The 13,621-nt window shown below is 40.8% G+C and overlaps 2 protein-coding genes across 2 annotated transcripts in view; both read left to right on the top strand.

The window, feature by feature from the left end:
• Window positions 1-247: 247 nt before the first annotated feature.
• Window positions 248-2,764, top strand: LOC136701505 (junctional adhesion molecule-like). Its single transcript, XM_066676073.1, has 7 exons — window positions 248-356; window positions 448-747; window positions 992-1,312; window positions 1,465-1,602; window positions 1,689-1,760; window positions 2,376-2,444; window positions 2,551-2,764. The coding sequence occupies exons 1-6, from the start codon at window positions 308-310 to the stop codon at window positions 2,423-2,425; spliced, it is 930 nt and encodes a 309-aa protein (XP_066532170.1). The 5' UTR covers window positions 248-307; the 3' UTR covers window positions 2,426-2,444; window positions 2,551-2,764.
• A 5,686-nt stretch (window positions 2,765-8,450) lies between these two features.
• LOC136702738 (uncharacterized) overlaps window positions 8,451-13,621 on the top strand; it is a 39,698-nt gene continuing 34,527 nt past the window's right edge. The window contains exons 1-2 of the mRNA XM_066677881.1: window positions 8,451-8,651; window positions 13,195-13,282. Coding sequence (XP_066533978.1) covers window positions 8,451-8,651; window positions 13,195-13,282 — 289 coding nt within the window. The remainder of the gene's footprint in view (window positions 8,652-13,194; window positions 13,283-13,621) is intronic.

Genomic DNA, 13,621 nt, shown 5'->3' with positions numbered 1-13,621 from the left:
ATGTAGGATCTCACCCTGAGGGAGACCCCTGTCAGGCCCTTGCACTTTTATTAATAAACCTATGAGTTACATTGCACACAAAATAGAAACTTATTTCCTGTGAGTTCAGAGTTGTCTTTATCAACGTTTACATCATTTGATCTGTAGTTCCTGATCTCTTCCTCACGGAGGTTTGAGTGATGACTATGTTCTCACCATTTAAAACGCCTCTCTGGTCGTCAACCACTTCTTCAGTGTCTGAGTGTCCTCTTCAGTCCTTAGTCCAGCTTCTCGCTGAGGGACGTTGGTGTGTGTAGAGGAGTCTGTGATGATGGAGTGTGTGTATCTTCTGTTTGTTCTGCTTCACTTTTCTGCAGGTGAGAGCAGTTATTTAAAATCTTCTTTCAGAGTTACTTTTTTCCCCTCATTTTTAATAAGATCTGAGCTGTTGTGTTGTGTGTTGTGCAGGCTGCAATCTCTCAAACATCAGTGATGTCTCTGTAAACAAGGGTGGGTCTGTACTGCTGCCCTGCTCCTGCACTGACCCAAAGACCAAATCTCAGACATTCACCTGGAAGTTTATTAGAAACGGAGGACACTGGACTTATGTTTTCAGTGATGGTCAGTTCACAGGCAGATTTCAGACGTTTAATGAGAATTCTCCTGCTAATCTCTCTCTGCTCATATCTCACCTGAGAGAAGAAGATCAGGGGACCTACAGGTGTCAGGCTGAGAAGGAAATGAAAGATGTTCAGCTCTACGTAAAAGGTGAATCATATTTAATGCACAGGATTAGTTTCTCTTCATTATTCAAAGACAGGGCAAACATTTGAAGCTGACTTTTAATAGCGTCCATGTTTAGATTCATTTAAGATGTATATGTTGTCTTTAAACTTCAGTAACTTTAAAAACATTAATGTATTACAAGTCGTGTAAAACCTGTATAAACTTATGTAGTACACTGTCTCTAAAGGTGAAGTGCTGATTACTGTTAAATGTTTTATTTCTGCAGCTTGTGATCTAGTGAAGGGTGAACCTTTACAGGAAGTGACAGGTTTCTCAGGAGAGTCTGTCGTCCTGCGCTGCTCCTGCACTGACCCACAGACCAAACCAAACACTGTTAGATGGACATTTAAATCAAAGACATCTGCAAACAGTAACTTTGAAGAAATATACCCTGCACAGACTGGAAAGCACAGAGACAGAGTGAGACTGACCAATCAGAACTCAGGAGACCTCTCTCTGCTCATATCACACCTGACTGAAGAGGATCAGGGAGAATACAGGTGTGAGGTTCAGGGAGATACCAAAGATTTCAGACTTCATATTAAAGGTAATGTTTGTTTGCTGTAATGACTCTGAGAAACATGAATAAACACATTTACTCCACTGTTAGAGTTTGTGGTTGTAACATAAATATAACATTAGCACAAAGTGTTGTAAAGTGTCTGTGTTGATGTGTTTGGGTGTTATTTATTTCTGCAGTGAGAGACGTCATCAGACCCAGCACAACTCCAACAGACTCAACAACACATCCACCCCTAGAGTTTACAACTATAACAACCTCCTCTTCACCAGAGCCTTCCACTGGAGAAGATCAAACAACATCCAGCATCCATCAGGGTCTGAGCACTGTCCATTTTACTCAGCACTAAGAGAAATGACACTCTTTCTGCTTTCTACTGAACTGCTGTGTGTGTGTTTTACAGGTGTTCATATCCTCATGGTTGTGCTGCTGCTGTTATTCGGGGCAGTGGCGATCACCTGTAGTGGATGGAGAGGTAACAAACACGTACACATTCTCTGGATAAGCCTTAAACCTGGACTGTTCACCGCTTTAGAGCATCAGCCTTACTTTTATCACAAGTTGTCTGACTGTAATTGGTACAACAAAGCTATTCCCAGCCTTTCAAAGCAGATTATTAATTAATTCATTATCTGTAACCCTTATCCAATTCAGGGTCGCGGTGAGTCTAGAGCCTACCCGGAATCATTGGGCGCAAGGCAGGAATACACCCTAGAGGGGCGCCAGTCCTTCACAGGGCAACACAGACACACACACACACACCTGCAGACACTTTTGAGTCACTAATCCACCTACTAATGTGTGTTTTTTGGACTGTGGGAGGAAACCGGAGCACCCGGAGGAAACCCACGCAGACACGGGGAGAACACACCAACTCCTCACAGACAGTCACGCGGGAATCTAACCCTCCAGGCCCCTGGAGCTGTGTGACTGTGACACTACCTGCTGTGCCACCGTGCGACCCTGAAAGTAGATCAACAGAGTTCAATAGCACTGTTTACTATCAGCACAAACATACATAGTCCCCTTCAGCTTTTTAAACTTGGTTCTGTGTGTTATTGAGAGTTCAGTGATGGTCTTGCTCCTTTAGGAAGGAGAGGTGGACAGAACTCTGACTGCTGCAGGACATCTGGGTCTTAACAGAAAGCAGGAGAATCAGGTCGATACCTCACAATCTCATCTGCTTTTCAATTTAAACTGTCTTAGACTGATCTGATTCTTAGTACAGTGCTATGTTCTCTCTCTCTCTCTCTCTCTCTCTGTAGGCGGCTGTTTGTGATGATGTGATGTACTGTACCATAGCCCACAGTGACAAAGCAGCACAGGTCCAGATCAACACTGCAGAGCAAACTGTATACGCCCGTATCAAAACTAAATAGACCAATGTCAATCAACAAAGACCTACACTCAGATATAGAGTAGTGCAGTGTCCTTATCTTGTACTTTCTTGCTTTGTTGCTCTTAATATGAGGTTCCTCTTGCCGTTTAATTTAGACTTAGATATTTACAGTTAAGTTACAGAAATGTCTTACGCCACGGCAGAATGTTTCAAGTCATGCTTTTGTTTATTTCGCTGTATTCTCTTTCACTAATAAACAGCTGAGTTTGTCAGTTGTTGACTGCAGTGTCTGTGTGTGTGTTGAGGGGTGTGGGACAGTCGTGTCACTGCTGTGTGTGAAGTGTCGGCTCGTATGTAATCGTAATTAAACCACGTGTTTGAGAAGTGTAGGTTACACATCATTGGTGCACTGAAGCTCAGGAACACTGGAAGTGGTTGGAAGGTTGTGTTAACACATGCAGTGCGGTCACTCAGAAACCGTGGACGTCTCACAGCGCTTTATAATTTTCCCACGAATGTGTGAATTAATCTATAATCATTATAACATTTAAATTATTATAAACATCAAAGTTAAAAAAAATGTTAATATATTAAAATTATGAACACCTCTTTGTTTCTACAATGTCCACTCTCTCAGATCCACTCAACACACAGGAGAACATTTCTGTTCTACATTTACAAACTGAAGTCCACGTGTTGCTCTGCATACTTTGTTTGCCCCCTTACAAAAGAATGAATACATGAATCTCGGTTGAAAATACATGAAAATACGGTTACAAAGAATGAATACATGAATCTCTCAGTCCTTTTGCTGGTGAATGACATGTTTCTACAAATTTAAAACTATAACTTATGAGCATGACTTAGATTAAAAAAAAGACTAAATAAGATCCAAAATGAGATTGTTGGGCTCAAAATACAGTGGATGTCCGATAAAAACACCATTCCAGTTTGATGATGAATGGGATATTTTTTGGCAAAGCATCACAGTTTGGACCCTTTCCTTAAAACTAGCGTCACTTAATCAATTGAGATCCTCTGCCCAGTTTCCTAAGTGCTGTGTGGGTGTTTTACTACACCATGTGGGTATTTTCCTCCTAGACGTGGCAGAGAAGCATCACTACAGCATCCAGTTAAATTTGTTGATTTTTCTCTTGCTTTGTGTTCATGGTTTGAAATAAGGCCTGATTAAATAACTCTATGATAGATAGATGATGACTGGACAGAAAGTTGGAACAGGGTTTGACAACAGTAACAGTTCATCCAAAGCTTAAACAAGAATAAGGAAGCAATGAAGAATTGTATAAAATGCATAAAGAGATGATAATTTGTGAATATTTTAATGTTCAATAGTTGAAGACACAAAAAGTAATGTCTCATGTGCCTTCTCAGAGGCCTTGCAGTCTTCACTGTCTTTCTCATATTTCAGAAATCCTCCCCCAATATTAGCACTATTTCTAGCCCAGTTCATTTATCGACTATAAGTTCTGTACTTACCAGAGTTTCTATTTCAGCGTCAGTTTGAACTGATCCAATCTAAAAGCTAGGCCTGATATCAGTTAACACTGTATGTTGCTTATTTCCTGTGAAAAAAAGAGATTGTTACTGAGAAGCTGCACTGTGGTTTTGTGAATTAGTTTAACTAAACCACGTTTAGAAAGCACCAAAATAATTTATATTTTAAAAAGTCTTTTAAAAACCTTTTACTTGTGTATTTATTACCTTTACTTCCAAGGATATTCTAAAATAGCATAAATACGCTCCTAAATCTTAATACTTATTAATAATTCTAAAATGACTAACTGTGCATGTCTGTTTTAATTATACACCACCTCTGCCCCTAATTTCTAAACCTGACCCTGGTATGTTAAAGTCATTCTGTAAATTTGTATTAAATTCTGGCTTCTTGGTCAACAGTTTCATATAATAAATAAATAAATAAATACATAAATAAATAAAAAATATTTGCACAGTAAATGGGATTTTTGAAGTGAGAACGTCTTACCATTTTCCACGTTTAAAGAGGAAATGTTTCTATAAAAATATTGCTTTACAAGTTAGGGTAGTATAAACTTAACATGTTTTATTTATTTATTTGGTCACAAAACATAATAAATATTCTGTATATTGGGTAGTGTTGCTCTCACACAGCTCCTATATTATCTATATTCACACACCCACTCTGTACAAAGTACATATCTCTGCAGGCCGGAGGCCCGCAAGTGGGCGGAAACCAGCAATTGGGAGGGGCGTACGCAGCAAGTGGGGGATCTAGATGTTTTGTGGGAAGGTGAATGTAGGAAATGCAGCCTTTGTGATTTGAAAAAAGGGCATAGTTTATGTCCAACAGAACTAGGTACCCTCTACTAGTTATAGTTTAAAATATTACGTTTCAGTGAAAACGAATGTAGTGGAGTATGGATCAAATCAAATGAAGAAATAAAGAAATGGAAAGTTCTGAATAAAGGCTCTCCACTCTGAATAAGGATTTCTTGGGAGAGGACCCCACATTCCACAGACTGCGTGTGTGCAAAGACCCTGCAGTCCCCCCCACACACACACACACACCTAAGGCCTACATCAAAGGACGCCTGGCCACGGCCCCTTCCTCTCTTCAGAAACGGGAAGATAACAAGCCATTATATGCTTTTAGACCAAAAGAAGAACAAACAAGGTGGTGAAAACCGGAGTTAAAAGGACTCTTTATGGCTGTGGCGCCTAAACGGCGAAACGTTATCTCGTGTGAAAATCAACAGATGGCAACGCTGACTTAACTCGAGTTGACCTCCTGGTAACCCATCCGCACAGAACGAACAGCATGGACCAACAGCGACCCCAAGTGGACGTTTGCGAAATCGTTCGCCCTACTGACTCCTAAAATGCACACCGAGCGCAACGAGTGTTCAGGAACATTGTTTTATGCAAATATGTATTAATGTCAGCCCCTTTTGTTGTCCTCAGATGGACGTCTACCAACCAATGAAGTGATGTGTATTACTGTTTCAATCACGAAAGAAAGTTTCTGTCTCTAATTGAGAAAACGAATTAATTTCTTCTAACATAATATTGTAGTGGGATGTAATCATAAAGTACCCAAGATATACACGTAGATGTTTGATATTAATAATCCAGGACACACATTATGCGATACCACAAGTATGTATAGGTAATTTTTATGTTATTCAATTTTGTGTATACGTGTATCTTTCCTCTCTCTCTCTGAAACGTGAAACAAGTCACGTGAGCCTCAGACCCAGGATCCAATCAAAGGAAGGATACCTCCCAGTTGGACGTGACCGCGCCACCTCTGAAAAGAGTGTGCCCGGATCATGCCGCTCTCTTCTCTCTTTTTTTTTCTCTCTGCTTTTGCTCTGACTCTACGCTCGACTCTTTGCTTTACCCTCTCTTACGCTCTCAACTCCAACTTCCGAACTTTCTTCAAGCGAAGTTCTTCCTCTTCCTTACGTCGACGAAACAAAGACTCTAAAAGGACCTCACTCAGCTTCCCAGGAGACGTCTTGCGCCAGCTAGAGTGTGAAAGAAAAATGACCAGTAACGTCGAGTAACTCCGAATAATCCTTTGTTCTTTTTATTGTGTTTATGTTTTATCGCCTAATCTAAGTTTAATCTCACGACTTATCAAAGCAGGTGAAACTTATTCGTAGCCAGAATAAGATATCACCCCTAAGATTAGTTGATAGCGGATACATTAGCGTTATAAGCCGAGTTCTGAGGGCACCGCTTCTGAAACTCGAGTAAAGGACGGAACAACTCTGAGACGCCCCCCCCACTCAGGGGAAAGACCAGCCAGGCCTGCAGCCCGCCGTGAAGGGAACTCCCGACTGACGTCACCCCGTCTAAGACCAAGAGTGTCTGACTCAACCTGGAAGGAATCCCCTTTCCAGCGAGCCTACCTTCAACGACGCGGGGAGGACAAGAAGCAAAAACCCGGAGCACGGAGGTTAAAACAGCGGGACCCGACGGCTCTGTGAAAACGGCAAAAGTAAGCAAGCAAACTTTCCAGAAGCTGGTGCCTAATTAAGTCTCTTGATAAATTTATACATTAATTAAAACCTCAGTTAGTAACACATTAGTCACAAGTCCTAGCGCCTAGCTTATCTTTAAATTTGAATCGGCTTCACCTGCATTGATGCCGTGAGATTTTGAGATTATGCTGTTGAGTACATATTCTTTTGTTAATAAATGTTTCCATTATTTGAAATCACAGTGTGTGGAGTCTGTTCATTAAAAGTCTGAAGATCCTGAAGAACTCACGTAGCTTGGCCATTATTCATTCTCAAACTACTTGTTAATGTTTTAATTACTTAAGTCAATTATAAAATTTTAATTATTATCATTAGTCAAATATCGGTAATCATAAGAGTTTGAATAAGGTCAACGCTACAAACACAATATATAAATATATATAATATATATATTTATATATATCACGGTGTATACACAACATACACTACACGAAATACATAGCACTTCTGATATTTTAATGATATATTTTTGGTAATCTGATAATGGGGTGAACTGCAAACTTATGAAATCCATTAGGTCTCTCATGTCTACAATCATTATTTTAATTTGCTTACAGAACTATAAGACTGTATTATTTGTTTTGTACTCAGCACAGTATTGGATTATAATCAGTTTAAATGTGTAAACCCTTAAGTAACACTTATGGCCCACTATTCAAATAAATATTTAAAGCAGCTCCTTTCCATTAATGGACATGAGAGAAATGGTGCTAATAATTTGCAAATAATCATAATATTCAGCAAACCTACCATGACCACTCAGTCATAGTGGGTGTATATGACAGTATAGTCAGTGCATGTAGCTACAAGTTAGGTGAACTTAATAAGATGGAAATTCACTGTAATATAGTTATAGTTAATTTAATGAATTCCAAGATAGTGGTGCAACCTTTCAGGAAATTTGGCTCAATTAAGAATATAAACAGACATTCAGAGAAGTTCACTGTACTTCATCTAGTTCCTTTGCGTGGTTTTAAATGATTCTTTATAGAAGTATGTCCTTGTTGTAGAGTATTATGTATTACTCTTTGTATTATGTATTATATATTACTCTATTATGTAATACTCTTATCACATATGCTTTGATTTGGCATCAGAACCTGGTCCTGGAACATCCTACTCACAAAATGAGTTGAATCAAGTTTGTTTGAACAGGTAGAATAAGGTCAGAATTGGATAACACTGGCTTAGACTGTCAGAAAGCCTCCCTTTATTATTACCTGGATTGTGCATGTGGATTTGTAGGAGTATCATTCATTCATTCATTGTCTGAAACTGCTTATCTAATTCAACTCCTCACAGACCGTCACATGGAGTGTGGCTCAAACCCACAACCTGGAGCTGTGTGACTGCATCACTACCTCCCGCACCACCGTGCCTGTCACGCCCTCGTCCTGTCAGGTCTGTTTTCCCCGCCATGTGCTTTATCTGCACATGGCTTTGTCTGTTATTGTCCTTGTCTCCGCCCTAGTCCCGCCTTTGTTCCGCCTCCTCGTTTGTCTCATATGTTACCCTGCCCCCTCGTTATCTGTCTCAGGTGCGTCTCGTCTGTGTTTTGTATTTAAGTCCCCTTCCTTCTCTTCCTCTTATCGGTCATTTGTTGTTTTACTCTTTCCTGGTCTAGTCAAGTCGTTTCGTTTCCCAGTCATGTCGTGTTGTTTAAATTCCTACTCTTGTTGTTTCCTCACTTCGTGTTTGCCCTTTGTTTTGTTTCTTTGTTGTGATATATATTAAATCACTGTGTTCTAGCAAGTGCGTCCGTCCCGCGATTCCTGACATAATGACCGATCATTATAAGGACGCAGCTAATACAGACTATCCTTTTGCGAGATGTGCAATTCCGTGTGCAACTCCATTCCGTACAGGCCCTAAAGATCCTGTGGAGGAGGCTTTAAAAGCGGCCTCGGAATGGAGTCGCCGGCACCAGCTCATGCCTGGCGCGGTCTCTTTCCCATACCAGAGGAGTCGACTCATGAATCGAGTAATTGCGCCAGCGCGAGTAGAACGAGTAGGCGTAAGAAGCGTGCTGGAGTCACCCCCCTCGATGGTGGATTACCCCCTCAGGTCCGGGGAAATTTTTGGGGGGGGGGCTGTTAGCCTCCGACTTCAGGACAAAGGAAGTGAGGCTAACAGGGGCGCACCTCTGGGGGATGTTAGTTCTGTGTGTGAGTGTAAAAGAGGTTGGGGTTCCGGAACACAGGTTTCCTGAAAAAGGAAAAAAAATTGATTAATCTCCAGCTGCTGTTTTTTTTTTTTTTTTTTTTTTGCTGCTGCGTCTGCGAAAGCATTTCCTCGTGCCACTTCTGAAGTGTCTTTTGTGTGAGCCTGGCATTTAATCACAGCAACAGCTTTGGGCAAAGAATTGCTTTCAGTAAAGCCACCAGTAAATTATGATCAATGTGTTTACCTGTGAATGTAAGAAACCTCCTTTATTACCACATCATTCAAAAAATCATGAACACAGGAATAAGCCAAAAATTTGCACTCTCACCCTCAGCCAGTGTAGCAGTCCCTCAGACTCAAGAAAAGACGGAGAGCTTCGACGGGTGCAGTAGATTCACGTTTACTTCTTGCAGTCAAATATTACAGTGCACCAAATACACCGTGAAAACTAAAGGAAAACAAAATACATTTACTGAGGAGCATTTGACACAGAACATGAATACACTGCATAAAGAGAGGGGGTTGGATCTCTCCGTGGCGACTGGCGAGTGGAAATGGCGAGTTGAATGGCGACAGAGCTCGCCAGTTTTATTAGTGGCGTACACTTCGCCAGCGGTTCTTCGCCAGTTTTATCAGTGGTCTCAACTGCATCAGCGGCTCTCGCCAGTTTTATTAGTGATCTCAACTGAACCAGCGGCTCTCCGCCAGTTCCTCGCCAGTTTTATCAGAGAGCTCTCGCCAGTTTTATCAGTGATTTCTGGCCAGTTTTATTAATTACGTCAACTTCACCACATCCCTTGTCTCGTCAGTGCAACGCAAACTATCTGTAATAATTTCATTTTAAATATCTATAAAGCAATCAATAATACGAGTTATTGATAAAAAAAATCGGCGGAGCTTGTAGCCTGAAAATATGTCACAGCCTCAGCATTCATCTGGAGAAATTGTATTCATAGATATTTATTAAATATTTTTATTATTAATAATTATTGTTAAATAATCTATAAAAGATATCTTGATCTACTTACTATGATAAATGTATTCCTGCCAGCGCATTTGTAAGTTATAAATTTCTAATGTTTAATATTATTTTTAATCTAAAATTCGTGTACTGTTTTAACCTTGTAACAATATTAAGTTCTTTAGTTGAAAACTGCTCGGCCACCAAACTTTGGTGCAGGGGAAACAAGATCAGAAGCCTCTTTTTTTATGGTCAGCTCCGGTTATGAAGGTGATGGGAGATGTAATATATAATTATAAAAATACATTGTAAAAAAAACAGAATTGGCATAAAATATTTTATTATAGTTCTCAAGGAGTTTTCTCAATTGAAAAATAAAAAAAAGGAGAGGAGGGGGGGTGTTGTACAAATTTACTTCAAGTATCCTTTCGTTACAAAGGCCATTTTTGATTGGAACCTGTGGAAACCCTCAGTCTTTTTTAGGATTGCGATGGTTACCTTTAAATGGAACAAAATGTGTGTATATGGAATCAGATTTGTGCCAAAAAGAATCGCACAAAAAATTAATCTCAAACGTAAAACTTATAATTTTCAAACAAAATATCTAGCTCTGACCTTTGTGCTCCATGGTTTTAGTGCGTGAGCTCTGAGTTCTGTGCGTGCTCTCTAAGTTTTGTGCGCCTGATCCCTGAGTTTTGCCAGCAGATTTGGCATAAAGCTCTCGCTTGGGCGGGACTTCTCAGTGGTGCCTTCCTATTGGCTAATGACTTTTTGAGTGACAACTCAGTGCCCTGAACGTTGTTCACGACTCTGAGTGCAGGAAGCGTGTGTATTCTATGGCGTTATTTTTGTGCCACAATTCTGCGCGCGCGAGCAGATATTTCGAACGAGCAAGAAGGGTTCTGCGCGCGCGCGCGGATATTTTTGAGGGAGCAAGAAGGTTACTGGTCTCCGGCCTGTATATCCTTCCCACTTGGCGGTCAAACCATCCAATCAGAAATTACCTTTGTCAGTTGACGTTTCTGATTGGCTGAATCTGAGGCACTTTGTAATGGCTGTAAGTGTGTAGCGAGCGCGCAGGTCAGAGACCTCGCGTGCGCAGAAACCTTCTTGCTCACCCAAAAATATCCGCGTGCGCGCAGAAACCTTCTTGCTCGTTCGAAATATCCGCGCGCGTGCGTGCAGGATTGTGGCACAAAACAAAAAAAACGCCATAGTCACATTGCTGAACAATAAAAGAAAGCAATTTTTAATGTTTTTAATTTTTACAGAAATGGCAATTTCAATATAATTGTATTTAAACAGCGGAGAGTCGCTGCTTCAGTTGAGATCACTAATAAAACGGGCGAGAGATCACTTATAAAACTGGCGAGCTCTGTCGCCATTCAACTCGCCATTTCCGCTCGCCAGTCGCCACGGAGAGATCCAACTCCTACTGTGCATAAAGTGCAAACTTCGTGAACTAATACAGCTCCAAACATGTACCTCGCCCCGCTGTCTAAGGGCTGCAAAGTGTTCACATTAAAGTCCGTGCTGTGCTGCTAGGAGTCCTCACGAGCCGCGCTCTGACAAACGTGCGCTACCTGTCTGTTTCACAAAGATGAAGCGCGTTCTTCTCTCCCAATTGTCTGTGGCACAGTCCAGCTCTGAGTAGCGACTGCCAAGAAATGCGCCAAAAACTTCCCTAACTCTTGTTTAATGTTTCAGTGAAAGCACAGCTCATTACAACTAGACTGCAGCACCCTCTACTGTGCGATACATGTAACAGCATGGATTCAACCCAAAAAAAACCATAACGGACATTTACAGCCAGTCTACAGGCCTCTGTTAGAGCCACTGATTCAACTGCTTGAGCTGAGAATGACCCTGACAACCTGCCAGAACACAAACACTCATGCAGAGACACAACAGTCAAACCAGCGTGCAGCTGACACATGACATGGATCCTGTTCTGACAAAAATCATTAACACCTCATATTGAACAACATCAAATTTATTTATTTTTTAAACACCATGATATCTCTAGAAGTTAGGATCACCAGTTTTGCTGGAGAAATATACACCTGTGCAGTTATAATGACATGAGAACACAACAATCCAACATTATCTTCATGACATGCAACAAATAATCTACGTACTGAAGACGTGCACTGCCTCCTGAAAAATAAATCCTCAAATCAGTCTTAAGAGCTGCATTAAAAATGATCAGTGATTCTACATAACCCTGAGGCAATCGGGTCCACAATTTACCCTTAAATAAAAATGCCAACCAGTACTGGATTTCTGGGTGCACCGAAATGCTGAAAAACGCATTCACTAAATTAATCACAAAAAAGTGCTGTTAACAGGTTTAACAGGTACCAGGGATAAGACTATGTGCTGATTTGGAACTTCTGGAGAGGGTGGATGAATCTCAGGATTAATCCCAGAATTTACTGCCTGCAGGTCTTCCACAAATCTCCACTCTCCAGATTCCCCTGAAGGGTATGAACCGCTGATTTAGGGCGGAGAACAATCACACCAGCAGCGACGAGCGAATTGAACACTGATGTGATGCCCTCAATAGTGACGCGCTTGAGCGGCTTTTTCGGTTGATAGTCACTTTTAGGATTAACTACTACAGGTTGGGCGCATATCATCATCCCCAACTTTATATTTGCACTTTGCACATCAGCGTCTGGGACTGCAGCCAGATCCTCAGGAGGAACTGAAACCCATACACAGCTCTGGTTTGTGTGTGTTCATGTCAACTGAGAAACAGAAACCACAGCTGTGTATTAGATGCGGAACACTTCAGAATTTTTCACCTTTTTTCTTTTTTTCTCACACCTCCTCCATGATCCCGCCAATCATTCAAGGAGGTGCACTTGCACTGCCGTGGACCCAGATCTTTCCACCCATCCTCAGGATGTTTAGACAGTGATATATGAGGCTCAGAATTCAAAAATAGACTTCTCTTTTGAACAAACAGTTTAAACAATTGCTTTTGTGAGGGTGAGAGGATGATCTGAGCCACGGAGTGACAATTTTTCCCACTAGAGATAAACAAGCTTTGGCTTTTCACTTAAAACCCGTTAAATTCCTTTATCAAAAAAATCTTCATCAGGCCCTTCATGCATGTGCACAGTGCAATGAAGGTCCTCTACTTTACAACACCCGCAACAGCTAAGCTGAATGTTCTGTCTGAGTTTCTACATAATCTAGTAAGATTTAATCAAGATTAATTAATACAATTACTCCATGAAAATATATTGTGTATATAATATTAATCATTAGTTATCATTAACCATTACTTATTGGTGTTAATCTGCATTTCCCCATCACACCAAACACTGTTAGATTTAAGTTTAAATCAACGACATCTGCAAACAGTAACTTTGAAGAAATATACCCTGCACAGACTGGACAGCACCTGACTGAAGAGGATCAGGGAGACTACAGGTGTGAGGTTCAGGGAGATACCAAAGATTTCAGACTTCATATTAAAGGTAATGTTTGTTTGCTGAAATGACTCTGAGAAACATGAATAAACACATTTACTCCACTGTTAGAGTTTGTGGTTGTAACATAAAAATAACATTAGCACAAAGTGTTGTAAAGTGTTTGTGTTGATGTGTTTGGGTGTTATTTATTTCTGCAGTGAGAGACGTCATCAGACCCAGCACAACTCCAACAGACTCAACAACACATCCACCCCTAGAGTTTACAACTATAACAACCTCCTCTTCACCAGAGCCTCCCACTGGAGAAGATCAAACAACATTCAGCATCCATCAGGGTCTGAGCACTGTCCATTTTACTCAGCACTAAGAGAAATGACTCTCTTT

Source organism: Hoplias malabaricus, chromosome 7 (assembly GCF_029633855.1).
Source record: "Hoplias malabaricus isolate fHopMal1 chromosome 7, fHopMal1.hap1, whole genome shotgun sequence".
Lineage (NCBI taxonomy): Eukaryota > Metazoa > Chordata > Actinopteri > Characiformes > Erythrinidae > Hoplias > Hoplias malabaricus.
Note: the sequence above shows the minus strand (reverse complement) of the source record. Positions and strands in the feature narration are given on the sequence as shown.

Coding starts and splice junctions, on each gene's coding strand:
- LOC136701505 (XM_066676073.1), top strand. CDS start 308: ATGATGGAGTGTGTGTATCTTCTGTTTGTTCTGCTTCACTTTTCTGCA. Junction 357..447: donor TCTGCTTCACTTTTCTGCAG/GTGAGAGCAGTT, acceptor TGTGTTGTGCAG/GCTGCAATCTCTCAAACATC. Junction 1,761..2,375: donor CACCTGTAGTGGATGGAGAG/GTAACAAACACG, acceptor TTGCTCCTTTAG/GAAGGAGAGGTGGACAGAAC.